Genomic DNA, 27,403 nt, shown 5'->3' with positions numbered 1-27,403 from the left:
GTAAATCGGGCTCAGTGTTCGTCCTAGAGTAAGGGACGCGCCAGGGATTTTTCCAGGGGAGGCGAGGATGTCAGACAATCGGAACGTTGACGCGCTCCCTAGCCGTCCATACTCTAGAATGACGACCGAAAAATTCCGGGGGCATGGCTCCCTTGGTCCTTCTGCCGTCCTCCGCGCGCCTTTGCTCCGCAGCCTCCTATCCTCCGTCGGTCCGCCAATAACCCATGCAGCAGCGAGCAGTGCTGGAGCTGTCGTTTCCATGATTGGCGAACTGCGGATGATCGCTTTCTCCAAAACATTGTATACCTGGGGGAAGGAGGGGGGGGAGCTGCTGTCTTGATGGAAGGTCGCATCGAAGGCAGGCTTCTGCCTCGACGAAGGGACGATAGCTCTCTCGATAGCCAAAGCATTCGATATTCAAGGCTGAACTCCGTGCGGGATTCAGATTCGATTTCTCAAGGAGAAAAGTCTGGACAAATCTCGAGTCGAACCTATCGAAATGCTTCGCTTCTCTGGAACTAAGATCTCACATCGAAGCCCCCTGACCGGCCCTGCGACTCACGAGAGGACCTTTCAATTCGTCACGAACAACATTCGCCGAGATGATCACGGCTCCGCTCTTCTAGACCGGCAGCACGTCATGTGAGACATGCGCGTGGATTCCGGGACGGAATTCCGGCTGCACCGGGAGGGATTGTGTCCAATGGCGGCTGCCGGAGAATCGTTCGCAGTCCCTTCGCCTTCCGGGTGAATGCAAGACGTTGATTGAGTCGCTTCGATGAGTCCAAATCTTCCCTCAAACAAATTTTTCGGCACGTGGCTCCGCGTTCCATCAGCCGCTTCAGTCTCTTATGCTCCCGTGAGGGATTAGGGTGAGATATAATCCGAAACAGGAGGAATTAGCTCTTCGTATGTGCAGAACTGGGATATCATTGCTTGAGCGGAGGGAGAGGTTTTCGCAACCGAGGCGGGGTCACCCTCGACACTATGATCAGTGGCCTGAGCTTAGCCATCGTTCATGGAGGAGCAGGCTCAGAGCGGCCCCTCCTCCCTCGAGTCCCTCTCCAGAGCGATCTATAAAACTCCGTGTTTACATCGCTTCTCACTTTGACGAGACCGTGCCGCTGGAGCACAACGCTTTTGTGTCTCCCCTTTTGACAGAGTAGGACAGTTGGAACTCCATCCATCAATCGAGCTTGTGAACCCTTATTGCACATATCCGTACCGCTGGAATAGAGGAAGTTCATATGAAGCGACCCCTATTCCGGAGGAATTCTTGTCCTCGGTTGTCGGCAGGAGGATTGCGCCTTGAGGACTCCGCGCGTCGGTGTGGAAGATGATGATGGGGCATGCTAAGGATTTCCCTGACTGAGTGGAAGAAGAACGGCACGCGAGGCGAGATCGATCTGATTCTTCTCAGACTAGGAGACGTCGGATTACGAGGTGTGTTCCCGGAGGAATCGGAGATTCTGCTCCTCAGTTGAAGCATCAGGTGTGCGCGCGGTAAGTCTGGAATGTTTGGAGTAAACGGAGAAACCCTTCCTTTTTTTCAGGAAGAAAATACATAAAGCTGAGCGGGCTGCGAGAAGATCTCGTCTGCAGAAAGGCTAGCTGATATTCAGGCAGGCTTCCAGCCGTCGACCGTCGATGGCCGGATCGATAGGACTATTGGAGATCGATGGGAACTCCACAGCCGTTCGCGAGAGCAGAAGAGACCCGTTTCGCCAGCCATACTTGTTCCTATGCCGATTCGGGACATTTTGGCTCGCTCAAAACTCTCATCAGACACCTCTGATGCCGGTTTTGCTTTTGTGCCTGCGTCGAGGTCCGCGCCGCCAGGGAAATGCTTGTCGTTTGCGCTTACATTTAGCGCTCCGTTTGGTAAAAAAAATCGCTCACCACAAAGAGTATTCGAAGAAGGACTCACAAGAAATCTACGGGCTTTGTCGATGTTTCCCCCTCCTTCAAGAGGATCGCATCAAGTGAGGAGTTATAGGAGGCTATGTAATGGAATCGTGTTCGAATAATTTTGGAGCGCGCTCGGTGGAAATCGATAATCTTTGATCCCCGGACCATCGAAGTTCGTCATCCTATTTTTACCTCGGGTGCGCGACTCGGCTCGAAGGAACGATCTGACTCCAAGCACTTGAGAGGAAGCTCAGGAATCGCCACCCCGTGAGTGATTTCCATAGAAAAGTCGATGGTCTCGTCGACCCGTTCCGCTCCGGAACGATACAGAGATTTCGTCGAGTCCATTTGACAGACCCGGTTCCGATTTGGTATGTCATTGCCTTGGATTCTGCCTAGCGCGACGAAACGCGGCTATATCGATTCGCAATGATCTTTAGTTTTCCTTTCTACGGAAGAGCCGACGTGTGAATTTTTCAACCAGTTCCTTTTTTCGATAAGAGGACTCTTCGACTCGCGCTTGCGCCTCGCCGGAGGATCCTCCCGACTAAATTATTCAGGATTCAAATGCTCTGGGTTTTCAGTGTTAATCCAGCACATGAAGAATTGTGTCCTTCGGAAGCTGCCTCGAGCTTCTACGTTGAGTCAGACGCCAAGCAGGCAAGCAAGCGAACGGGCGGGTGGGTGCCCGGCCGGCCGACCGACCGGCCGATAGTCTCTGATAGGGCAGATCAATAATCGGAAAAAATATCCGATATCGAGCGACATCATCCCCAGCCCGGTCCGGTCCCGCCGACAAGGGGAGTTCGATTCGGCGCGGATCGAAGGGCTCCCTGCTCTACGCGCAACTACCAAACTGCACGAACGAACGACGGCGCCCGGAGTCAGTTAGCTCGGCGGACAGGCAAACTTCTCCTCGCGATTGGTGCAGTTATAAATCCGTGATCCGTTTCTGCGATGAAAGTTTCCGACCGAGACTGAGCGTACTCGACTGATTCTACCGAAAGGCTGGAACATCTCGCAGCATTCATGTGGTGTTCACAAGGAAAAGCGATCGAGAGTTCGAATCTTTCCCAAGGCAATTTCTCTACTACGGCTCCACGGTTTTGATCTGCTGCATTCCAGGGAATCAGCTCCACGGACGTTTGCTGACCTCTCATCGCGCACGAGGTTCTCTGACTCTCTCGGCGAAAAAAAATTTGAGAGAAGCGTCGATCCGGAATCGGGGATCTCATCGAATAAAGATTCTTTGTCGACTGTGCAAGCGTGAGCGGTGGCGATCGTGGACTAAAAATGCAATCTCCTTCCAGACTTGCGAGCGAGCGCTTCGAAGGTCAAGACCCCTAGATGATTTACCGCTTCATTATGTCAGGAGATGCCCAAGTGAAAGAAATTTTTTTGCCATGTTCGAATCGTCTTCATTCTGATAATTCTTAGATCATACGGGATGTCTCGGCCTCCCCGCAGAGCATTGACTAGCGATGCTCTCTCATCATCGCCTTCGCGGAAAATCCGACGAGTAGAATTTAGTCCGCAATAGTTGCAGGCTCGTCGACAATCTGGAGACTTGATCCCTATCTCTCAAAATTACTTGTTTCCATAGTTCGCCAATTGCCCGGGGGACGATGGCATGACGACGGTCACCTGACCCTCGATGATTTGAAGCGAATTCACGAGAGCGTGAAAGAAGAAATAATGCACGAGTCTGAATCCGTCTTGCAATGGGTAAGAATATTCGAACACATGAAATTCACCCTCTCTGCACATTTCGACGCAACATCTATGATCGATGAGCTGAAACTTGGAATTTCTCTCTCTATCAAGGTGCGATCGTCGCAAGGCGTTCTGAGATGTCGGATGTGCCCGTACAAGACTAAGGACGAAGACAAGTTCGAAAAGCACCAAGGAAGCGTACACAGATTGCGAGGCAAACCGGAATCTCCTTTACAGGGTCAGGCGAAATACAGTTGTGATCATTGCGACTTCACCACATCGATCGGTCAGAATCTCCGTCGCCATGAGCACTCATGCTCAGGCTTTCCTAGAAATAAATTGTTCCGATGTCCGCAGTGTCCGTTTCAGGTGAGCGAGTATTCCAGAATCTTCCTTATTTTCTAAAACACGTGTGTACATGATGGAACCCTCAAGTGACTTCAGTAGATTTTTAAAACTCATGTGTACATGATGGAGCACTCACGTGACTTCAGTGGATTTCTAGCTGTCACCCTGCATGAGCACAATCGAGCTAAGCTCTCACTTCTGTGCGTCCGCTCCTATTATAAGGGATCCAGGGGAAGTCTCGAGGGACTGGACTCCGCGATCGAGATATTTATTGACATTCCTTTCAGACTCCGAGGATGCACGAAATCTCCCGTCATATGAATGCACATCTGTTCGGCGCAGTGGCCGAGGCTCGTCTTCAGCTGCACCCAAGCGTCGCTGTCAGCCACCGAGAGTCACCCCTCAGCGAAGATGATGCCGAAATCATTGTAGGAGATGAAGAGTGATGCTTATCAGTCATGCTAGTAGCAGAACTAGAACGCAGTTCTCATCCGCGCCAAACGAAATCCTTAGGGTAACGAAATAATTTTATCGACATCCATTAATAAACAATGAAATCAATCGGCTGACGCATTTTGACCAGGAAAACGCTTGTTTTCTCTGTATCTCCTCAACTCCTGATCATTCCGATTCGATTCCGGTCCCCGATGTGAATTCCGAGACTCATCGATGGAATCATTCCCACGACTTATTGTATCTCTTCGAAGACGATTCCCATCCCGCGGAGAAGGAGCACGACAACGACAGCAGGGGGAAACTATCATTTTTCTCCGCGATTCTGAGAAAATAGTGAGCCTTCGAGCGAAATTCCCAGAACTCAAGCTCTTCGTGCCTGAATATCCATCCATGCGGAACCTCAAGTCTCTCTCCGCTTCGTCTGAGTACGTTCGTCTGCCCCCTATTGTCGCTGTGACCGCCCACAGTGGGGAAGGATTTCGGAGAAACGCGGTCATAAAAGACCAGAGCCCCGATCGTTGAATCATCCTGGTGCTCTGCTTCCTCGAGTCATCCGCGAGACGCGTTTTCGCTCGGCCCCGAACCTGTTCCCCGAAGACCGCTCCACTCTCAGAGCTCTCCAATACCTAAGCGTCCGACAGATCGATAATCTGCAGGCATCAGCAGCTCGAAGACTTTCGGATATCGACTCGATCGGGGCTTCAAGCGTTCATCGATTTTTTCGGGAAAAAGTCGCTCACGTTCAGAATGCTCGGACTCACTCCGCTGCTCATCGTTGGGCTCATCGGCTCCGCGCTTATCCAATCCTCATATTGCTTGAGTAAGTTATTTCAAAATACAACCGGGGTTCCTGCCCCTCAAGTATGATGACTATGAATTATTGTGTGCTTGATAATGATGATGCTCGTAAGAGAGGCTCTTTGTACTCAAAATGAATTTTTTTTCCCAGATGCCGATCTGGAGCGAATCTTCAGCGTTGTCGAGGCTTTCCGGTGCGCGGACGGCTTCCTCACGGTCCGGCAACAGGGATGCATTGTGCGCTGCATCAATCAAACCGATCCGAGTGACACCGTCGAGCCGTACGTGCTACATGAGAAATTCTCCTTGAAAGGATGTTGCACGGTGAGTATCTCCTGGTGGTGCCTGATACAGAATCGAAGGAAGCCAATGTCTCGGAAGGAAGGATTCTTCAAGGTGTTCATTGATTCTCTTTTCATATCCCACAGCACACGACATATATGAACGAAGATTTCGAATGTACGGTGGTTGATTGTAAGAAAACCGAAATCTGTCCATATGCTGGTTTCCCTCGATCGCGCTCGCCAAAGTCTCGGAATGAGATCCACAATGTAGACGTAGAGACCAAGAACGAATATCCACGTTGAGATCGGCCAGATCCCAAAATACCTATTTATATATCGGGGAACCGATCCGAGAGTTTTTGAACGGCATACGAAGTCATAGAATGCATCCCTTTGTTACACTGTCCATAGTTTGATGAATATAGAAATGAATAAAATATGCTAATGTTATCCCAAAATCCTGTGGTGCTCATGGAAGGATACAATACATGCCCCCCTTGTCAATACACGTCTGAGACTCAGCTGTGATTTCGCGCGCGATATCCAGCGGCTTATTCCTAAATTCTGTGACCGGATGGCTTCGCTTGCTTTGTACGGCAGAATCGTCTCAGACGTCTGTCGACAGGCCACTGCTGATGAGCAGCCCACAACGAGAACAATATCCACACCTGAACCATCATGCCAGATTAGAAATGATGCGTGATGATTGCAGGGCTTCGCATCGACATGGGGCTAATGAATCGGATGAATCTGCATGAATTGCGCGCGGACTCATAGTGCAAGAATCCCCATGATTCGATTACTCGTTTTCAAACAGCTCTCTTCACCTGCGCCTCTGCTCTATGAGGGTTCAGGAAAACAGATGTTTGTGTTTTGTTTACACACTCGAACAAAGAAGATGACCGCGTGTCGCCCAAAAAGTTCATCAAGAAACACACAGGAGCTCAGGGCTGCGCTCCGTCTCTAACCCCGATTTCTTTGTCGGGGAACTCAAGAAGGGCAAACAAGCAAGACAGAGCGGCTTATGTACGCGCGGCGCGGCCACGACCGTGGAGAAAATCGGTCCCCCATCGACACCCTGCGGGACAAGATTAGCCACGGAAAAAGTGCGAGACGCTCAAGGGTGGAATGTCCGAGGCGTTTGAGTCAGCAAGACGTGCCGAGCGCTGACCACCCAGCCGTTCCTCCAATCTTTCCAAGTTGAAAAAAGCACTCGAAGCCTTTTCACGTTTTTTCAGACTTGGAGGGAGGGATTTTTGTGAGGACTCGACGGCCCGCGAAATTGATCGAAGCTGGAAGTCAGTCAGGCGAAATTATATCCTGCCGAGTCTGTAATCTTCATTCGTTCGGACCTCGTCACCCTCAGGACGATTGCTCATCTCTTCGTGACCGTACAACGTGATCTGCCGCATGCGATTCCCGAGTCCATCGTCATGCGCATTAACGACATCAACGAGAAGAAACCCGGTCTCCTCGCATATCCGTACAAATTTAGGCTTGGAGTTATCGTCCCGAATTCGACAATGGTCGCGCCGAAATCATGAATCACTTTCCTGAGGATCTGATATACCATCCCGCGGCGATGACAGATCCGGAAAACGAGGGGGCCACAGATCTCCGTCATTGAACTAGGAAGTAACAAGGATGCTTGTTCATAATGGAGTTCGTCTTCTCGGAATACATTAAGAGGGCCTATCATGGATTTGACTGATGAGTACGATTCGAATTGAGTCGCTAGTGCCAATTCTCGAAACCTTCAGTGGGACGCCGGCGACGCGCGCGCTCGACTCCACAACCGCAAAAGCTCATAAACTCGCGGTTTCGGACTCGACCTCAGTCGCTGTCGGAGTTATTCCTCTGTCTTGATCCAGAACACAGGCGCCCCCCACCGAATCGATCAGATCGCCGAAGCGGCAGCGCTCTCTTTGAAAGAGATCAGATGCTCACTGGCAACTCGACAGTACTGGTTCATATGACATGGATCTCAACGGTCATGCAGTTCTGGATCATGAACAACTATTCAGGGCGCTCCGCTTCTCTGTCAAGGGCAGGTATGCCCTGAAAACATGCGACAGACTTGCCTTCTCCCAGAAGCTCTGGATGCGAGACGAGAGCGAATGCTTTCGGAGGGCGGAAGTTTGGATTGTCCCTCCTCCTTGAGTCGCGCCGAACAGGATAGACCGGTCGCACCGACCACGATCGATCCGTCTCAGAGCGTCAAAGCAATGACCGACACGGCTCGAAGCTTGCTCCCTCGTCTACCCGTCCCGTCGAACTAAGATTCATGTGAGGTGTCTCGAGTCCTTCCAGCCGACGCGACGGTGCGGCGCGGAGCGGCTCTTCTTAAAGAGTATCCTATCTGCAAAAGCTTGTCCGGTGCCCTGTTCTCTTCAAACAAACTGGAAGCCAAGGGGCCTCAGCGACACGTCTATCATTCTATGCGGTTGCGTTGCAGCGACGACAAGCGCCAGGGGTTCCCTCAGGGAGGGGATGAGGGGGCTATGACCAGAGCCTCTTCTCAACTGACTTCCAAGCGCAACGAGCTCAGACGCACCGGAGATTTCACGGAATTCATTAGATTTCCAATGAATCCACGGAGCTCAGGGGCTCATGGAGAGCTCCCCGACATCTAGAGTGAAACTTCGGGAAAAAGGTAGGAACGAATTCTCTCCGTATGCTCGGAACTTCGAGGCTGGTGAAGAGCCCCCCACAGACAAGGGTGACCTCGGACGTTCCGGACTCGGGTCGGATGATCGGACCCTCGGTTCCGAATTCCGCGAGGGAGGCTACAAACTCCAGGAACGTCATGAGTCATGACTTCGCGGGGAGCGGGTGACCAGGACAATAATTGAGGATGAGAGACTTACTCCCACTTTAAGAGTTGTAGTCCTCGATGGAAACGCTGAGCTATTCCCGGGTCAAGATGAAGTATGCTTCTACGACGCCATCAGACTCATCCTCGTAGACTCCACTTCACCATTCTGCCGTATGTACCAACGGCTCTGAAACCATCAGCGCAATATTATCGGGAGTCGTCTCGTTGTAGAAATCTTCGGCGTTTACTCGATTGGGAAGACCGATGGAGATCCCGAACCGACAGACGTGAGAAAATGTAGGGGAGGACGAAAACCCTCAAGCGCTTACGCTCGTAGCGTAGTTTGAGCGAGAGACGATCCGTGGAAACTTAAAACCAAAAGAATCGTGAGAGAAGACCTTTCGGCCAAGACATGCTAATTCCATAGAGGCACTTATTTAATTGCTTTCGGAGCGAGGACTTTCGGAGCAACACGAGCAAGTTCCATTCCCGCGGGAGGCCATTCGGAAGGATCTCGTCCGATGTTGCCGAGGGCCTTGAGTTATGAGAATGGGAGTTATCCGTCGAAAAGTGTCATTTCGATTGGCGATACTCAATCCGATTACATACAGAGACAGCACTAGAAGGGGATGAATCAGTCACATTAACATTCGAGGATACCTACTCTCATCATCTTCTCATGATGAGGGTTCGCCTCGGGAAGAAATTAAAACTGAATAAGGTGAAGCATATCATTAGATTATTCTGCCAATTTCGAATTCATTGCGTTCATCATGCATGAAAACGTGGCCTATGCATGTAAGTTCAGGTTTGAACTCAGGTAGCGCTCGCGATCGACTCTGGCGAGAAGCGTTCACTCGCCACCCGAAGGATCGTACCAATTATTTCCACGATCCATTTGAGAAATCGAGGTTTGTTCGGCAACTCTGTCCGCGGGACGGTGAATATACTCCAGCGAATCGGCCGGGCCCATCTATATCTTCCGGACCGATGCGTGTTCATCAGCTAGAATGTCCGTTCGGGGGTCGCAGAGCGAAGATAAGAACGAGGGCTTTGGGGGATAGAGTCTCGTACGTTGAGTTCTCATTTATGTACGCACAGATGTTGACTCGGAGCGTGAATATTTCCTAAACTAGATCGCCGTCTTCTCCTTATTGATTTCTGAGTCCACTTCTGCTGTGCTGAGCTTCCATCCAGCGGACAGCGGGAAATAAGTTGCGAATGCGTCCAGGGAGCGAGCCCAAATCAGATTGAAACTGAAGGAAGGGTATGCGAGAGGGCCGTACATTGTTCGCCATCGTGGGTCACCCGCCCCTAGCGGAGGTGACATCGGGATCCGCACCGACTTTCTGGGATCGATTGCGCTCTCTGAATGTTCTGCGACTCATCCGGAGACATGATGCATCCACTTCGCACTTACATGATTCAGAAGGAGGTGAGCTCGTTCAGAGCGAGAGCAATCGAATCGCGAACCCTCAGCTAGCTCATCAGAAGTGTGGAACAAATTAAATGTTTGAGGAATGATTGCCAGAGTCCTGCGCGAAATGCGAAATTAATCGGGATCATAGCGGATAGGATTATCACCAATTCTCACGAATGGAATCACCGATTCCGCGTGCCATTGTAGTTCGATTGCAGCCATCACAATGTTCACCGAAACCAGACCGAGTAAGACGGCGAAGCCCCTGCCAGGAACTCAGAGCCGATGTCGGTTTCGCGCCATGGGATGCAATCCGTGGTTTCAGAAAACAGAACAATCCTGTAGCACCACGGATCCGTGGCGGAAGGCTCTCCTGATCGAGTCTCATTACTTGAAACAAGTCCTGAGGTTGCTTCGCCGCTCGCGAAAAGACGCAACTTTTCTAGATCAGAGATCTCTTTTCCGGATGCGGTCAAAGTCGGTCAGGAGTGCAACAGAGGTCCACGATTACAATTTTACATTGGTACAGTGTAACCTGACTTAGAGTCTACCCGCGTAATGGGTCCACCTGAGCTATCGGTCCACTATTGTCAGGCACCGATTCTTTCAGACTGTGTTAATTCGGACGCGTAAAGGGTCCACCTGAGGCATCGGTCCGCGTTCGGCTCGGACGGAAGGTGGACCCATTAGACAGATTCCTTGTGTACTTCTTTTCCGTGTGTACCAAGGACGGGTGACCTACCGTAGAGACTGAAGTGTATTCGCAACGCTGATCGATGCTTGAAAAAGATCTTCCATTGGCTGAACTCTGAACTCGCTGCTGCCTTCGGCGCAAGGGCAGCTGTGGAACGAACTCCGCCGAAGAACTTGGTCGAACAAGAAATGTCCGAAATGGTCAGCTTCGAGTATGTTGGGAAATAGAGGCGGGCCGTATGTGGCCACGGACTCGACACCCCTGTCCTAAAGCAACTTCCCAGCGGAGAACGAAAAGTAAGTGTTTGCGATCCGAGATGTTGAAAACCTTAATAAAAACTGAAAAAATGAAAACCTGATTATCTCAGCCGTTTCGTACAATATCTCCAATTGATACATCGGATGACTCTCCCTGGCGGATGCAGGGGATTCGATGAATCGACCCTTCTTGTGGTTGTTTGTCGGTGCTACATGGATCATCCGACCCCATCATACTGAATTGATCGAGTCTCAAGCGAGCACAAGATCGGAGCGAAGAGCGGAGTCAGCGTCGTTTCAAGAAAAGGAGATCTGCCGCACCCGGCGAGGTGGAAGCGAGGGATCTCGCTCGTAAAGAGACGGGATTCGAATAAATACGCGATTGACTCTCAGAGCTAGCAGCTGTCAGATATTGAGCTCATCAGAGCCGACTCGGCCGTGAAGCGTTCGTCGACTTCGTTGCCTGCTGCAAGTAAGGTTCCATCTGTGATGATTCCGCTCTCAATCATCGATGATGAATGATAAGTGATGAGAAGGGATGGTATCATCTTGAAACGCATACTTACTTATGCGACCGCGTGAACTTCCGAGGCGTGGAGTCATACTCAGGCATTCAAATTTCAAATTCAAATTGCGGTTTATTTCGGAACTGCATGTATGACCAGCTTAAGTTCTCGGGAAAAATGATACGTAAGATACAAGGGAGAAAAAAATTCTAGGTGAATTTAGAATACTAGGGAAAGTTACAAGAAAGTTTTCAGAGGTATCACAATCGACCTTGGGACATGAGTTTCCCTTTAGGCGCTTCAGCAAATCTTTTTGCTGATTGGATGCGGCGAATCTCGGGCGGGAGGGAGTTCTACACAGAAGGCAGGCGGAACCAGAGGGCTCTTCGGCTGTATTCGCGTGTCGCGCTTGGGAGCGCCAACATGGTTTGTCTGCGAAGTGGCCTGGAGGATCTGTGCGGTGATAGTCGGAGGCGAATGTCTGAGGAAATGATCTCTGTCGTGGACTTGAACACCATGGTAGCAACTGCTTGCGTGGCCAGTTGATCCACACGAAGAAGGGACAAGGCGCCGTAGAGGCCTCTAACTGAATCTCGTCTCTTTTTTCCGAAGATTGCTCTGAGAGCATCGTTCTGCACTACCCGAAGTTGCCTGAGTGCAACAGCACCGCTGGCCCCCAGATGACGGGGAAAACTCTCGTCCAACTGAGACACTTCAGTTCTGGTTTTGGGTCTCAAGACATTTCGACGTAGACGATGCTGTATCCATTTCCAGGATCTAAATAATTCAGGATTGGAGTTGCTGAGGAAATTCGATTACGTAAAACTCCCAATGAATATGCTACGGGAAAGGCGGACAACGTCACGATGCAACAAAGGATTTCATGGAAACAGACTGAGCGGATTTCTAACTCTCGTGTTCTGAATATATCCGTCTCAAATGTCACCAAAGAAAGACACAATGCTTTCCGTGACCGATGTGATAAGCGGGAACGTGGAGCTCAGGCCATCTGTATGTCGCTGGCCGGTTCGGAAGCTGCGCATCGAGTGAGTTTTCGGTCTTGCTTCTCTACCCGCCGGACGATACGGTTCACAGAGCGTCTGGTCACCTACCTGAAGGCTGGCTTCTCTCGATAGAAATTGTTTATTTCCACCCAGTTATTTATACTCGCCGCAGGAGCACAAGAGCCAGAAATGCAGGCCGGACTCAAATTCTCCCCTCAACCAATTTCTTATAGACGAAGACTGCGTCGGACCTGGACATCGTGACAGTTCAAGCGAGACAAAAAAATATGGAATGAGTCGGGTCGCGTATCTGGGCTTTGTTCCCGTCTCAGATTCATACGTGCTTTCTCGTACCTTCTCTGACAAGGATTACTCCGACGAGAGCCGCCTAGAACTGTCCACAAGCCCTTCAGGTCCCCACCGAATTAGAACTCCGATGCCAATAAAATCGATCATCAGATCTTGAGAACTACAGTGAGATACTGATCATCCGGAGTCACATGAAATGTCCCTAGAGCATGAGCACCTGATGAAGTCCAGGGAAGCCACTCCCTTCATGGAGCGCATCGGGGCCTCCAATCGGTTTTTCGAGCCGGTGTGGAGCTCCCATACGAGTCTCGGATTCTTCTCCGTCAATATTGATATCGAAATTTTGATCATCCGCCTGCGGAGAAAAACTTTCTTCCGGCTTACCCGAGGAACAACAGGGAGGGATTCTCTCCATGACTGAAGAACACTTCTTCCGGCTGGAACCGCTGCCTGCGATGAGGATTCGATAGTAATTATTCTAAGGTAATCAGCGCCGGCAGCGAGTGTACGCGATAACGTTAAAGGGGAGACTCGAAGAAACTTCCCGAAGAGTTTGATCCTCACAAATGTCGACGGTCTCCTCCACCGGCGACATTTCAGCACTCCGGATGCGTTCGTGTCTGTGGCTCGAAGGCCGTGAAGATATTCCGAAAACGAAGGATAGATAGGTGGCCGAGCAGCGGTAGGCAAGCGCGAGGCAGCCGGAGCGACGAGAAATGAAAAGACAAGCGTACGGCTGAATTCCGAGCGTCGTAAGTATATTGATGCTGCATCGGAATCGGGCTGACGTCCTTGAGTCGACCTTGGCAGTTCTCAACGGAACGCTTACGTTCATTCAGAAAGCGTAGTGTTGTCTGATATTCTCTTCTGAATCAAGAAAGCGGCGGGCGGGCGGACGGACCAACGAGTGGCCGAACAGCGGATAGGGCAGCCGACCCTTTGGCTTACGAGCGACGACGTTCCGCTTCGAATGGTTTCACTAGATCAGTGCTCGAGCACACACGCGCAACAAAACATGGACCGCCGGCTGCCAACTCCGACCGGTGAATTTCAACAGCTCACAACTCGTCGACTCGCGTTCCCGGTCCGTCTATTCCGCCCCGTTTTGTGCAGCTCAACAACATCATCAAGGCGGAATATTAAAATTTTGTAGCTCATTTCACAAAGAGCAAAATGCCGGCGCGGACGGGCCCGCCAAAGAGAATGAAGTAATACGCCCAAAGACGTACTCGCAGAACATTCCTTCCATCTACCGGAAATTCCATGGAGGAAAAAAGCTGTGGAATCCTCGAAGGAAAGATTTCTTGTATCTGATCGAAGCGGTGGAATCTTCGTTAGGTATCACACCTCGACTACTTGAAGATAAAGGACGCTTCGCCAGTCCCGTCACCAGAACGGAGACTCCACTCAGCTTTTTCTGCTTCGGATCAACAGCTCTAATCTACCCCGCAATCGATCCGCTCGATCGACGCACAGTCTTTTTCACGATCGCATTTTTATATGAAAATTATTCTGCCCCTTACTTATGTATTACCATGGAATTCTCAACATATCCCGAGCTCTCATGCAATCTGAGACTATGTGTCCGAGAAACTCCATTCCGTATTCGTTCGGCAAGCAGGAATGGTTTTTGATCCGCGGATTCTAGAATACCGGGGGTTTCATTGAGCGCAAAAAAAAACCCATGATTTCGGGCCAATCATAGAGTTTCGACGGTACGTAGATGGTGGTCCGAGTGAGGGATTGTCCAGAATGATGGTCCTGCAGAGTTCTGGAGAGCGAATTAGGACGCAATGCTTTTGACGTTTTACTGCATTCTTCGGCTGAGCGAGCGACCTGTCCAACGCCGGCGCCGTCTGTTTGTCCGCCCGCTTCCGTCTCTCCGACATACTACTGTGATGTGTACCTGGACCACTGAACTTGGATGCCTAGCGTAAAGTTGTGCGAGTGGTGGCACCTGCCTCATAGTTCGGCTTCATTCATAACTCTAGCCGCTACCGCTGCACCTGGTTGGGCCTGGTGCTGGGCGACTCGAACCGCTCCGTGCAGAGAATGCTTCGAACCGGTGGTGCTGCTGCTGCAGAGATGCACGAAAGAGCATATCATCAGGTCGCCAGCGCTGGCTCGATCGTCATAGTCCGATCCGAGAAGCTAGGTATAAAGTTCGACGGAGCCTTGGATTTCCGTTCGCGGTATGGGATGGAATCAGAACGAGTTTCGAGTCTCCGTATTCATTGAATAAGTCGCTCCGGATTCCGAATGTTCGGTTCAAGGTATCGCTCGAACTAGAGAGAAGTTTCGAGAAAATCCGCCATCTCCGTTTCTGGCGCCTGTGGTCTGGATCTTACCCTGCTAGGGATCAATATTTCAGCAGCCTAGGTCTGAATATAGCATTCTGAAATTAAGGATGTACACTCCACCCAAGGATGATGTCGACGGGCTATTTTCCGTCTCCAGTGCAAACAAGTCCTGCGAGCAAGAACATTTATGTCTTTCTCATTCCCCCTGTGAGATGTCGCCAGGAACAAACAAATGCGGCGAGGAAATTATTGGGCGACCATCCGCTGATTCAGCACAATCAGTGCCCTTCCGGCCTTTAGACGTTCGGATAGAAATTCCTCACATCCGCAGCGAGATTGTCTTCGGAAAGAAATGTTGAAATCGAGGGAAACATAATTGACAGCGAGCATTCGATTGCAATCGGAAATCGTCGATCCGCATTGAGCCCTCCCTGGGAGACACCGAACGACATCGAGGCCATTTTCGATCTTTGATCGCGCGCTGACGCCGTCATTCAGTCGATTGACGATAGATACCGTATCAAATGACTTGAGTTGAGGGATTCATGGGAAGCGTCCATCCTCATCATGGCTGATTGTTTCCTCATTAAGATCAATCCGCTCCAGACAGTCGGTCCTTTCAGCAATAAGAAACTTAGTCGAGTGGCTCGCTCGGGCCCACCGATGGCGCCATCTCAATCGAGGCCGATATCCCGTTGAACAGCACACTCAAACATACGCGGAGCCGATCTCACTCTTGCTATGATTAGGAGCGTGGATTCTCCGCGATGAGCGTTGACGCAGGGAATAGAATTGTGATTGGGCGAAGAGGAAGGTCAGTTCCGGGTGAGCTCCCCGCTGAGAGGCCAATGCTTGACCATATTATCATAATTCACTCGTAGAAGTTCTGTGCTGAACATCTATCGCAGAAGCATTCCGTTCAGGTTCTCTGGATTTCGGGTGGCTTATTATCTTTCTGCGAGACAAGAATTCGCAGTTTTCAGCAGCCGGTCAGGTCAATCTCCGAGGAACACCGCGACGCGGGGATCGATGCCTTCACCCCATGGTCTCCGTTTTTGCGGGGTCGCTGGTCTCTCCGGAGAGCATTCGGGCGGCTCGATTGAAAATGAGTCGGACCTTCGATTCTCCGCACTTTTCCGCTTGCTTGCTAGAATCCATTGAGCAGCTACGATCTCCGACCAGCACCGTGGAAGACTCCACCGGCTAAGCCATCGCGTCGGCGGGAATGGCGGGCAGATGAACCGACAGTAGAGGCGGCGGACAGGCCTCTTCCGAGAGAACGACACTCTCAACAAGTGAAGGAGCCGCCGCCAGATACACGGGCCGGTCACGACGAAATATTTTATTCCCATTTCACGACTCAGTCTCGCTTCCTGTCCCTCCTACGGGAGTTCTTCCCGGCAGAACCTGAAGCCCACTCCTCGATCTTGACCAAGCTCCGTCATCCTTATTGTTGTGCTTGTCGATTCGAAACGGGGTGGAACACTTTTCCGATTGTGACAATTTAGTCCATTTGATTCTCTGTAGTCACTCAGAAACCCTCCAATCTAGTTGAAGAAAACGGGTCGATGCTAGATGATGCATTCAAAAACGGAGACGCGCCCCTCAACGATGACCGGTCATCGGCGACTGGGGAATCAATGATGACATTAATCGATGGACAAGGCTCGCGAAGCGATAGGAGCGAACGACAACAGCGACGGACGACACTCCGGAATGCAAACATACCGCCTTTGACAACAGGAAGAAGAATGAGCCAAGCCGACAAGAGGTACCGTCGTTCACATCGAGGGTCAAGGGATATTCGAAACAGAACGTTAGGATTTCCACAAATTCCGCACCACGAATGAAAGCGAAGGAATTTCGATCATCGTCTCCACCGATTCCGTTAAAGTCCTGAATTGCTCACGACCAACGAATGGAACCGCATGCTGAACGAGCGCGGCGAAAGTAAGTTTTGCACTTCGTCGAGGCACGTTGCGCGAAAATTATTGTCTTGGGTGACTTGCTGGAGCGAAAGAATGATAATTCTACGCAAATGCGAAACTGCCATTCAAGAATCGGAAAGTCGACTCCAGGCTTGATAATATCACGTTTTCTCGCTGGGTTAGTCCGTTTATCGGGGCGGACATTCATTGAATTGATTATCTGAATGACCATTTCGGAAATCCCTATTTCGCCGTGGATAGTCGCCTCACTGAAACTGCATCATTCACGAGTCTTGAATATGGCTCAAGATCTCTTTCAAATGAGCTTTCGCGTACTACACCCGGAAATTCTTGAGCTTCCCGGGCGCCAGTGTTGTCCTTCATTGCATATTCATGCCATGGTATTCTTCCGAGTATCCCGGTGTTCGGTTCGACTTCCTAAGACTAATGAGCGGAGATGGATTCTTTCTCGTTCCAGATACGGCGGTCAGGATAAGGAAGCATTCACCTCTCTTCTGAAACATGGGTCCCCTTTCAGAGGATTGTTGAATCGCCGGAGTGCCGATGATTCTCCACAGGGATCTGGGAGGACCACTGGAACGTCGGAAGTTTCGCAGTGGTCCTCTCCGGATCACCATTCTCCTGGAGATTGTTGGGGATAGCGGCCAGAACCAGAGGGTCTGGCGAACGGGAAAATTTCTGATCCCCCCTTCAACTGTTTCCTCCTCAAGGAGTTCTAGATTCACAGTCTACGAGCTTGTAATTAAAATAACGATGACAAGGAAGACGAAATCGGCTTACTTTTCCCGTTCTTATTTTTTGTCCGTATAAGAAAACGAGACACAAATATGTTACTCTCGTAATGACTTCAAGAGCCGCTCACAAACGGACGGTCTATCCGCCGTGGAGCACGTACTTCCAATTATGACCATATCACGAGGCGTTAATTCAGCCCCGTAACGTGAGTATTGTTCCGACGGACCGAAGAATTAGGGGGAATCGTGATAGTTTCCTCGCTTCACAGTTGTTCTTTGGACTCGCGGTGGAAACGTATGGTTGAAATTCCGCTCTGGTCTGCATTATAAGGAGGATGAAGACGGGCGTCGCGTCGCTAGGGAATTCCGTCTCTCACCTTGTCGTTGCGTGATGATGGAATCAGACGATATAATTTCCGAAATAACAAAAATGGCGGGAGATTCGGATGCCGCCCGTATGCCTCTCGGTCTCCTTTGGGGTACCTGTCGTACGAGGTGTAGCGTCGCGTGGCTGCAGTGTTGGCTGAAGTGCGAGTGGAGCTTCGAGGTGCCCCTTGATAAAGGTAAGGCCGTCTCTTCGGAGCATCATCGCAGCCTCATCGATACGACACATCGTCGTTCAGCAGGGAAGCCTTGAGGCGCTCCTCGGCGGTGTCATGTAGCACAAGCCATTTCGCCTCGACCCATATCTAGAAAAATGGAAACGATGAACGCGCCGGCGGAAAGTCTAGTTTTTCGTCATAACTCAATCGAAGACGCGCCCCAGGGTTGGAGTTCCGCGCAGAACAAAAGAATGTTCGATTTGGCGACCTTGCTGAGAGGCCCTCGTGGTCGGGCACAGCTCTACGCGGAAATCGGCCGGATGTCTCCCAGGATATTCTTTTGAGAGCATATTGCTTGGTTTCCTGTAGGAGCGTATTCATTCGTGGGTCCTAAGCTCGCTCGTAGTAGTACCAGCGGTCGTCGTTGTCGTCGGCGCCGTCGTCGGCCGGGACAATCTGTTCCGAAGCTGTGTGAGCCTCAAGTGGCACATCTAGAACGTTTGTAGCATCTTCTTGTCGTTGTTTCTCTTTTTTTCGGTTCTGCAGCGTACGAGAGGCGCACTGCCCACAGACGGGAGTTTCGTCTGTCTTCTGACTTCGGCCCCCACGTACAGCGGAATACGCCACCCGTACAAACACATGTTCAAGCGGAAAATACCTCTCAATGAAAATTTCGAAGAATACAATCAAAAGCGTTACCGTTCGGCGGAACGTTTGTTCTTCACGCGACGGGCCATTCACTGTTCCCGACCGAGGCGAACGAGAAACTCCGAACGAGGACGCGGAAAGAGCGGTAATTGACCATATATGGATTGGATCCGCGTATTCGGTAGAAATGCACGAGGAGGACCGAACTTTGTCGAGAATCCTCAACGAAAGTCCGCGCACAGAGTCGGTATTTGGTCCTCGAGACGAATCCAGAACTCGCCGATCTCCTCATCGAAAATCGCAACCTTCAGCGACACATCAACGCTCAGCACGCGCGGGACCCAGAATCCGGCGACAAAAGATTCGCAGGGGAATGGGTCCCGCTAAACAGATTCTCTTATCATCTGAACGTGACTAGATTCATCGCGCTGATCCAAGATGACGTCTTGGCATGAGAGCGGAGAGCTCCGTGGCAACAAGCGGTACCATCGAGCCTCAACATGCAGTTTCTTAATGGACACGCATCGTATGTTTCAATTGGGCGGATGCGCATCCACATCACTTTAATGGCTTTGAGCGGTGACGCTAGCTCATCAATCTCGATGAAGACCCAATATTAATTGTAAAATATAGAGCGAACGATGACGAAGCGGCTGATTCGGTAAGTTCTCCGCGTGCAGCTCGCAGAATCGTAAGCGATGAATGGGCAACCCGGATCATGCGATGATCGCTCGCAAAATAACGCTCTCGATTGGTCAGAGCTCGTCTCGGCTGCGCGCCTCGTCGACCTCTCTCCCTGATTTTGCTCGGAGAATCAGCTGATTTCCTTAGAGGTCCCCAACAGCTCCTTCGTATGACAAGAATCCATACCATGCATAAGTCGACTAGATCACCATGCTGGAATCGTTCCGAGTCCCGTCACCGAAAGACAATGGTAGCGTGCACCGGGATTGAATGAGTGCAGAAGCCACGTCGTACTCCCCCGCGGCTGACAATGGTCGACGACGCGAGGCGTCTGGATGCTCGCTCGACTCAATGTCGTCATACACTCAGTCAAAGGTTATAAGTTGTGGCTGGCTGCTCCGCTAGATGCCTACCCGCCTGGCACTTCTTCTTCTGCTGCCGGGTGCCTTCTGTTTCTTCGTCTTTTTCTGCGTCCTGTTGTTCTGGTGTGTGTGTGTGTGTATGCGTTCTTCCTTTATGTCTTGGTCCGTTCCCACGCTCCTTCTTCCGGACTGCCTCATGCTAGTGAGTGAGTGAACCGCCGAGCTGCTTCTCGACTCGACTGCTTCGCATCTGCTCGGAGTTCGGACACATGGCTCCTTCTGGCGCCGCCGCCGCCGCTGCTGCTACCGCCGGCGCTCAGAGAGGAATGGCTGCTGCCACCAGCCAAAGTACCATCCAAGAAACCTAGCGAGCATGCTCGAGGCGACCCTTGTAGTGAACGGCACGATCAGCAAAGCGAGCAGGCGGCCATACGCCCGCCAGGTTGCGTGCGCGTCCGCCCCCAACCTCTGACACAGAAAGCTACTCTGCTTTCCGGAGTTCGTGAATCACCGAGAGGAAAATCATTCCCTAATGATGATTTTTCCAGTCGAATTTCCCCTTAGAATTCTCCCTGGCCAGCCGAGGGCTTCAGCCGACGAGCTCCGCTCTTCCTATGACTCCCTCCGAGCCGAGAGGTTCCTTATGGCTGCTTAGCCTGAGAATTATCTCCGAATTTAAAAGAATCCTAAACTCAGCTAATACTCGTCACCAGCCTATCGCGTCTTGTTCTTACCGAGGACACAAATGAATATTTCTGTTATTCTGCGGTTTCAACCTCCTTGGGCTCTCCAGAGTAGACTGTGTGACCGGAGAACCGCCTCCCCTTTTTGCATTGAGCTCCAGGTACTGTCGAATTTGGCGTGGAGAGCGCTGCGCGATCTGTGCACAGCGGAGGCACAGGCGGTCTTAAGGCTTCCGATCATTCCGGTTCCCCTCTTATCATTCGAATTATCTGCCCCTTCCGGGAAGACCTCGAGCTTTGAATCAACAAGCCACAATCCGACGGCCTTCCAGTACTGCTCCCATGATTATGGTTTTCGAGGCTCCGACCGATCCCATGGAAGGGATACCTGAAAAGCATGCTCGAATTCTCGAAATGCTGAACGTGAGAGCCATCGAATCGATTACAAATGAATGAATGCGAACTGGATCGCGACGGAATGGAAGCTCTTATTGATATTGTTTCACAGAATTGCGTCACGGATTTGTTGTCACAGCGGCTCGTCGTGTAGGCAGTCGTTGCTGTTATTTTCTCTATGTGCTATCAGAGACCTGTGAGCGCGCTCGCTCGGTTGCTCGACGCATCCACTCCAGGAAGGCCAGATGGTCTGACTATCGGTCTGTCGGTCCGTATATCTGTGTGTGTGTGCCGGTCGGTCTGTATATACTAGCTCGGACGCCTTCTCTGACGACGACGACGACCTGACCGCAGCCGTCGTCGTTTGTCGCCCTGGCTGCCCGAATAGTTCCACCGATCGATGTTACTCACGGCCTGGAGCGGATTTCTCGTTTCCACGGATAGATGCGTGTCAGGGTTTAGGATGTGAGGTGATCTGCGCCCCGCGTACGACGCGGAGCTGAGGGTTCTCGAGCAAGGATTCTCCAAGCCCAACTCAATGAGTATGGCCAGGGATACGAGCGGGGACGCTGCGAGAGTGGCGCTCATGATCGTTGTGAGTACCTGCGGCACAAGGCAAGCAGACACGAGGTGTTCCTGCCAGAATCGGCGGCTCAACCCACTAGTAGGATCGCTAGCAGGAGAAGCCCTGCTCGGACGACCGGCTTCAATGGGAGTGGGCGGCCCCAATCCGGGCACTAGCAGAGCACAAATTGAACTCGTGGCCAGAACCCAGATGGTGGATCATTCTTGTTTTCTTTCATTGTGAACTTCATCCATCCGTCCGTCCGTCCGTCCGGTCGACCAGCCAACCAGGCATTCGTTCGTTTTCAGTGTTGCATCTCCTCCTCTCTCGGCTTTCTTCGTCTTTGTCGTCGTCTTCGCTACACATTCGGCCCAAGCTTCCCTGCACTAAAGGGTTTCAACGATCTCTCTGTCCGTGTGTCACTGCATGCGCTCAGTCAGTGAAGCCCCGTTCCGTTGAATCAGCTCTCGCCGAGCTATACCGCCATTCACGGGTCGTCCATTCACAAAAAGAAAGAGTGCTTCCTGCATTCGCGCAAGCACTTCTCCCGCTTGCATGTCAGGTAACTCGAAGTCGCCAACCCTGGGGAGGATGTTACATAAACGAATGCTGTCAATTCTTTATGTGAGCGAAGCGACGAAAAAGTACAGCTCGCGAGAATGGCCCTATGGCTTACGTCATGGACGAATATATAACACACTCACATACCGGAGGCGCACCTGCTGCGCATGGGAATTAGTGTTCCGGCGGTGCCATCTGTTGTTTCCCATCATTGGAAAAGAGACTGGTGATTATCAGCATTAAAATACTACCAGAGAACGCACGTCTCAATTTTAAGCAGGCCGTGTTGTTGAGCTGACCCGCAGACATCGATGCCTGTATCGTGAGGAGAGCATACTCGTTGGTGGAACTCTCCAAACCATTGAATGCCGAGTTGAATTCGTGGCCCATTCCACGAGCTCGTAAGAATATCCGGGGATCTGCGGGATGGGTCGTGTATTGACATCAGGCACAGAACTGACAAATCCCGAGTCCAGTTGGAGCCGCAGAACTCGTCGAGTCGCATATGGAATCCCGGGCCAGCTCGTCATTCCCTCATTATTATCGGGATCGCCATCTCCTTGAGTGCCTGCTAGGCTCTTAATAGCCGATATTACATTTCCAGGATTGACAGCTAGCTGACATTCTGTGAGGAAGAGATCATTCCTTCCGTGGAATGTTTCCTGTAGCAGGAGCGGAATGATCTCATTCTCTCTCCCGACGTAGGCAGAATGATGAGCACTCTATCTCCAATTAGTCTTTGGCGAAAACATATTGGGGTAGTCTCCCCGCTGGATACGGGCTCCCGGAGTCTCTCCAAGACGACTATCCTGGGGTTCCAAGACTTTCGGCCCTCATCCCACATGAGGCTGGATGTCCTCGTTGTTGTTTTCTTCACTTCAGAAACGCTCCATTGGTTGCTTGATCGGTCGGTCCGTCGTCTTTCTGTCTGTCGTTCGGCCGGTTCCGTTCGAAGCGACTGTCTAGGATTGAGTTGAACGATTGAACTGCTCGGAGGAGCCACCCGAACGGGAGGGGACAGCGGATGCTGTGCTCCATATGCTGCGCGTCGTTCCTAGTCGACTCGTTCTTCTACCGATCGACTACTGCTACTATTCGGAACGACGACGACAGCCACGGGGGCTGCAGGCGATTTGAGGCGCGCCGCCACCGTCGTCGTCAATCTGACAAGCGACCGCAGGAAGTTGTGGTTGGAATCCGGCGGATGGCCAGCGAGCCTCGGTGTCGTCGTCGTCGTTGTTGCTGTCGTCGGCATTATCATTTCAGAGCCGCTCCAGACAACGCTAAGGCCAGCTAGAGGTTTGGCTCGAAGCGGAGAAGTACATCGAGGAAATACGGAGTCCGCATTAGTCTCACGGCGACGATCATATTCGATTGTGAGCGCGGACCAGGGCTGCTGCAGTCGACGCCGCGCCGGCCGCCACCGCTGCTGGTTTTGCCTGTTCGTCTGTTTGATCTTTATCGACGACGACGATGATAGTTCCCTTCACCGCTGTGGAGACGGCTCCGTACTCGACGCATGCTCCCGCTGAGCTTCTAGAGCTCTATATTTCCGCCATGCTCGTGATGCCATCTGTCAATGAAACGTTCGATGGCTCCCGCGACAGTCCCCCCGGATGCCGAACCGCAAAAGTCTGCAAATTATTGTCTGGTTCGTTAATGACCCGTGCGGGAAGGCGGAGTCAGCTCAGAAGTGATCGACAGATTTTGCGAAAGAGGCATTCCTACGAAAAACCGCGAGAAGTAGTTCGACTTCATGAAACCTCGTTAGTACAACCCTCACTCGTCGTTATCAGCACGACCTTGCTCCCGTGCTCCGTCAGCACGGGGTTCATTCCGAATCAGGAATAGTTATTGGCGAATTCTCCGTAGTAGAGGTAGTCGCTCAGTAAATGATAGAATAGACGCGATTGATGATGACTTCAGTCTGCCCGAAGAATCAATTCGCTCGCTCGGTCATAGCGGAAGCAGACAACAGACAGTACGTCTGGAGGCAGCGCATCTCTCAAACACGAGAGATTCTTGATGTGCTGATGACGCCACGATGTTAACAACAGAACCGACGTGACCTAAGGGAGCAACATACGTCCATGCGAAATGAGTTACTCTCTTCCTTCACATATCGAAACGCGGACGTCTATCTACGAGTGTGTTTGCGAATCTTTGTATCTGGGGGACTGGTCACGCTCGGCAGGATCGCATCTTCGTCTCCGTCGTGGGCTGTGTCCGCTTCGACGGACCTCACAGAAGACGTTCACGAAGAGCCCGGTCGAAGCGTGGGTGTGAGATCAGATATCTCTCCCCTCCAAACCTCATCGACAGCGTTGTTGCTGCTGTTGTCGACACGAATATTGCCTTCTCCACTACGCCTCCGAAAAACCGATGCATCTCCCGCTCAACAAACCACCATCACCACCTCGTGCGTACAGGGAAAAAAAACAGGACAACAGAGAATAGAAATCACGCCAGACTCCATAGGCCCCGCTCGAGACCCTCAGAATTGCGTCTCTCGGCAATATCTATCTGAACCTCAGATTTCTCCACGAATTGCACGCGTTCACGGATTTCTTCTTATTCCATAGGATCATCCGGCATGATCCACATGATGCACCTGGAGCCCCTCTGAGTCTTCGTCGTGGCGATGACTACGAGGGTTATGGAGGCGGCCAGCTGATCGTCTGACGGAGAATCGTTTCTCGGGAATAACGCGAGCAACGTGTGCTATTCGAAAGCCATGCCGGCCTGCCGATCGCTTACGATCCTGGATACGGACATATGCTGGCTGGAGGCAGCGGCAGCGAGCGGTGTTAGGCGGGCAGGTTCCGAGATGAGTGACTCGCTCGCTCCCTCGCTAGGACTGAGTAAGTGTTTCTTCGAATGAGCGCTCTGCATGCCAAAGGTCGTCAGGGAAGTGATTGGATTCTACGGCGGGTCGTGAGCTCCAAATTATCCTTTAGGGTCTCTGACGTGGAAACCTTGACTGGCAGAGACTAAAAACGTGAGAGGCCCCAGCCACCCCCGACAAGCTACACGGATACTTCAGGGAGTGTCTAATCAAAACTCGGATGTTTAACGTTCGGGTGTTCGACCGTTATTTCGTACTGAGGCGAAAACGTCACGGGCTCGAGAACGGCAAGGAAGACGAAATTCCATGAAGAAAGAAGACTTAGTATATGACGGGTCGCTCTCGCGATCTTCGCGACCCGCGTCGAGCTCCCGTTCTGCACGCCGCTGTACCAAGGACATGGGCGATCGTCTCTTGCCTCAAATTACCATTGATGCTTTGCAAGCCATTCGCTAGAGTGGAAGGTCTGTCTACCTGTTACGCGGGAATATGACGGCGAAAAGAATTCCTCGACTACGCTCAAGGCCACCCTGGATCGAAACTCGAGCGCGCGAATGAGTAATTATTGAATATCTTGATTCATTCGCTGAATTTTCCAGCATCGACCGGGAGAGCGTATGGGGCAGAGATTCCCGATCTGGTCCGCATCGAACCGTGGGGATCGGTCGCGATCTTTGGCCCGAAATGAGATACGGCTGCGTGTCCTCCAATCCACAGGACTCCACAGAATCACGTGAATAATTGCGGAGGGTCCACGGCTGCGGAGAGCTCAGGAACCATGAGTGAAGATTGTTCTATGCGAAAAATGAATGTAGTCCCGGGCACTAGACCGGATTCATAACAAACGCATCATTCAGCTCCATCGGGGATATCACAATCTCCGAAGCCCTTCGCATATAGTCCATGCGAATCGCTCTATGTATTCCGAGAAAAACGCATAGCCTTACGCCGCGCCGCAGCCGTAGGTAAGCGATACCGGCCGCCTCATAAAAGTTATCTGAATCGTTTCGGACGGACCGTTTTCTGCGTCGTAGGTTGTATCCGGTCATGTTATGATTGTACCGTGGTCTCTAGAAGTTCCGGCCAACGACTCTATATTAAGTGGTTACTCTCGCTAAAGATCCACGGCGCGTTTATCCCCTCGAAGAAACGTGGAAGCGCGGCGTGTTGCTGTGAGCCTGCTAGCCTCGTATTGATGCTGCTTGCTCACGAAGCCCGCGCATTGTTCGGGCTTAAAAGTCATACGCTGGATTTGAATTCCTCGGGAGAAGTATCCAGTGCGAGATGCTATCGGGGAGCGAGGCCGCCTGCGGCTTGGCGAAGGCGAATAGCTATGACCAGCAGCATCGAGTGTACTAGACGATGGCCGAGTGGCGAAGCCGCCCGACACCTCTCTTGAAAGAGGGCATTTCACGAGATGAACTCGACTCCGTGGCACTATGCTCCCTGAGCGGGAGAGAGCACTGCCCCGTTGTTTCCGCTGAACTTCTCGCGGAGATTCCGGCGAGGTTTACCGCGAAGTTTTCTTCAGGGAACGACAGGTCACATTACCGGCACAATTCGTAGACTAAGGCGACGATATGGATCCGTACTCGGGGGGAAATTCCTATCTCGGTGATAGCATGAATAGTATGGCTAATAGGAAGGACGGACCCGCCCGGGACGCATAATATTAATCGTCGGAGACTCCAGGAACTATTTCCCCATTACTGTGTTGCTGAAGAATTATATGGAGAATGGGATACATTCCAACTCACTACAGGATTTTCTGTTCTCGAAAGATGTTGTGTTGGGATAGGAGAGGTGAGTGGGAAATCGAAATTTCCGTGGGAGAACAGAGATCAGTCGGCCTTCCCTGCCAGTTACCGTCCCTGTCGACAGCACTTGGTGTTTCGAACAGGCAGAACCTACAATGCTCCGATGTTGGAGATATCTAACTGGAGGACGACCTGTCGGTCGCAAGAGTGGTCACCGCCAGCGCTGTCCGAACTCGTGGCTCGTCTGCGCTGCCGAACAAACAGAATGTGGAGCATATTCCGTTAGCCGGCACCCAGAGACCGTGGACGTTGAAGTGCCTCAGCGGTGGCGGTATATCGGAAAAAGAGCGGACCTATCACTCAAGAGATTCTTATTTGCGTCCTAAAGTGTCGAGCATCTATCCATTCTCGATCTAAGGGCTCGGCAGACAGACGGACAGACTCACTAGCTGAGGCGGGAGCGGACGATCTATTCGCGAGCCCCTCGTAGAACACCCTAATCGCCGATCCCGGTCGATCACTGACTGAGACTTCCTTTGACAAATGCCAGCGCCCCCTCGGGATTGTCGGATCTCCTGACTTGGTCAGATCATCTGCTCCTGATCACCAATCACCACCGAGCGCTTTCTATGTCAGTGTTTATCGAGAATCATTTGGTGCCTTGCGATAGCGGAATGCCGCAAATCGGGAGTGTGCTCCGCTGTAAACTGTTGGTGCTCGTTCGCCTCTCTCCCCTATCCGAAACGTGGTAAACATGTTCAGGGAGTGGAGAATCTGCCGAGTACGGAATGCGCGGAGTTCGATAGACTTGCAGCCGTGGGTAACTAGCTGGGTTTGGCCACCGGTTGCTGAGCCTGCGTCGGCA

General features: G+C 51.6%; 1 protein-coding gene across 1 annotated transcript; it reads left to right on the top strand.

The window, feature by feature from the left end:
• The first annotated feature begins 3,273 nt into the window (after positions 1 to 3,273).
• Positions 3,274 to 4,463, top strand: LOC114828283 (RE1-silencing transcription factor). Its single transcript, XM_029111758.1, has 4 exons — positions 3,274 to 3,313; positions 3,512 to 3,633; positions 3,733 to 3,990; positions 4,257 to 4,463. Exons 1-4 carry the CDS (start codon positions 3,274 to 3,276, stop codon positions 4,413 to 4,415), a joined length of 579 nt encoding a protein of 192 aa, XP_028967591.1. The 3' UTR covers positions 4,416 to 4,463.
• Positions 4,464 to 27,403: the final 22,940 nt, after the last annotated feature.

This window comes from Galendromus occidentalis, unplaced genomic scaffold, assembly GCF_000255335.2.
Source record: "Galendromus occidentalis unplaced genomic scaffold, Mocc_1.1 scf7180000077466, whole genome shotgun sequence".
In the NCBI taxonomy this organism is placed as follows: domain Eukaryota; kingdom Metazoa; phylum Arthropoda; class Arachnida; order Mesostigmata; family Phytoseiidae; genus Galendromus; species Galendromus occidentalis.
Note: the sequence above shows the minus strand (reverse complement) of the source record. Positions and strands in the feature narration are given on the sequence as shown.

Bases quoted from the DNA above. Each gene is read 5' to 3' on its own strand.
- LOC114828283 (XM_029111758.1), top strand. From the start codon at position 3,274: ATGTCAGGAGATGCCCAAGTGAAAGAAATTTTTTTGCCAT. The intron at 3,314-3,511 runs GTTCGAATCGTC...TTGTTTCCATAG, and splicing joins GAAAGAAATTTTTTTGCCAT to TTCGCCAATTGCCCGGGGGA. The intron at 3,991-4,256 runs GTGAGCGAGTAT...CATTCCTTTCAG, and splicing joins GTCCGCAGTGTCCGTTTCAG to ACTCCGAGGATGCACGAAAT.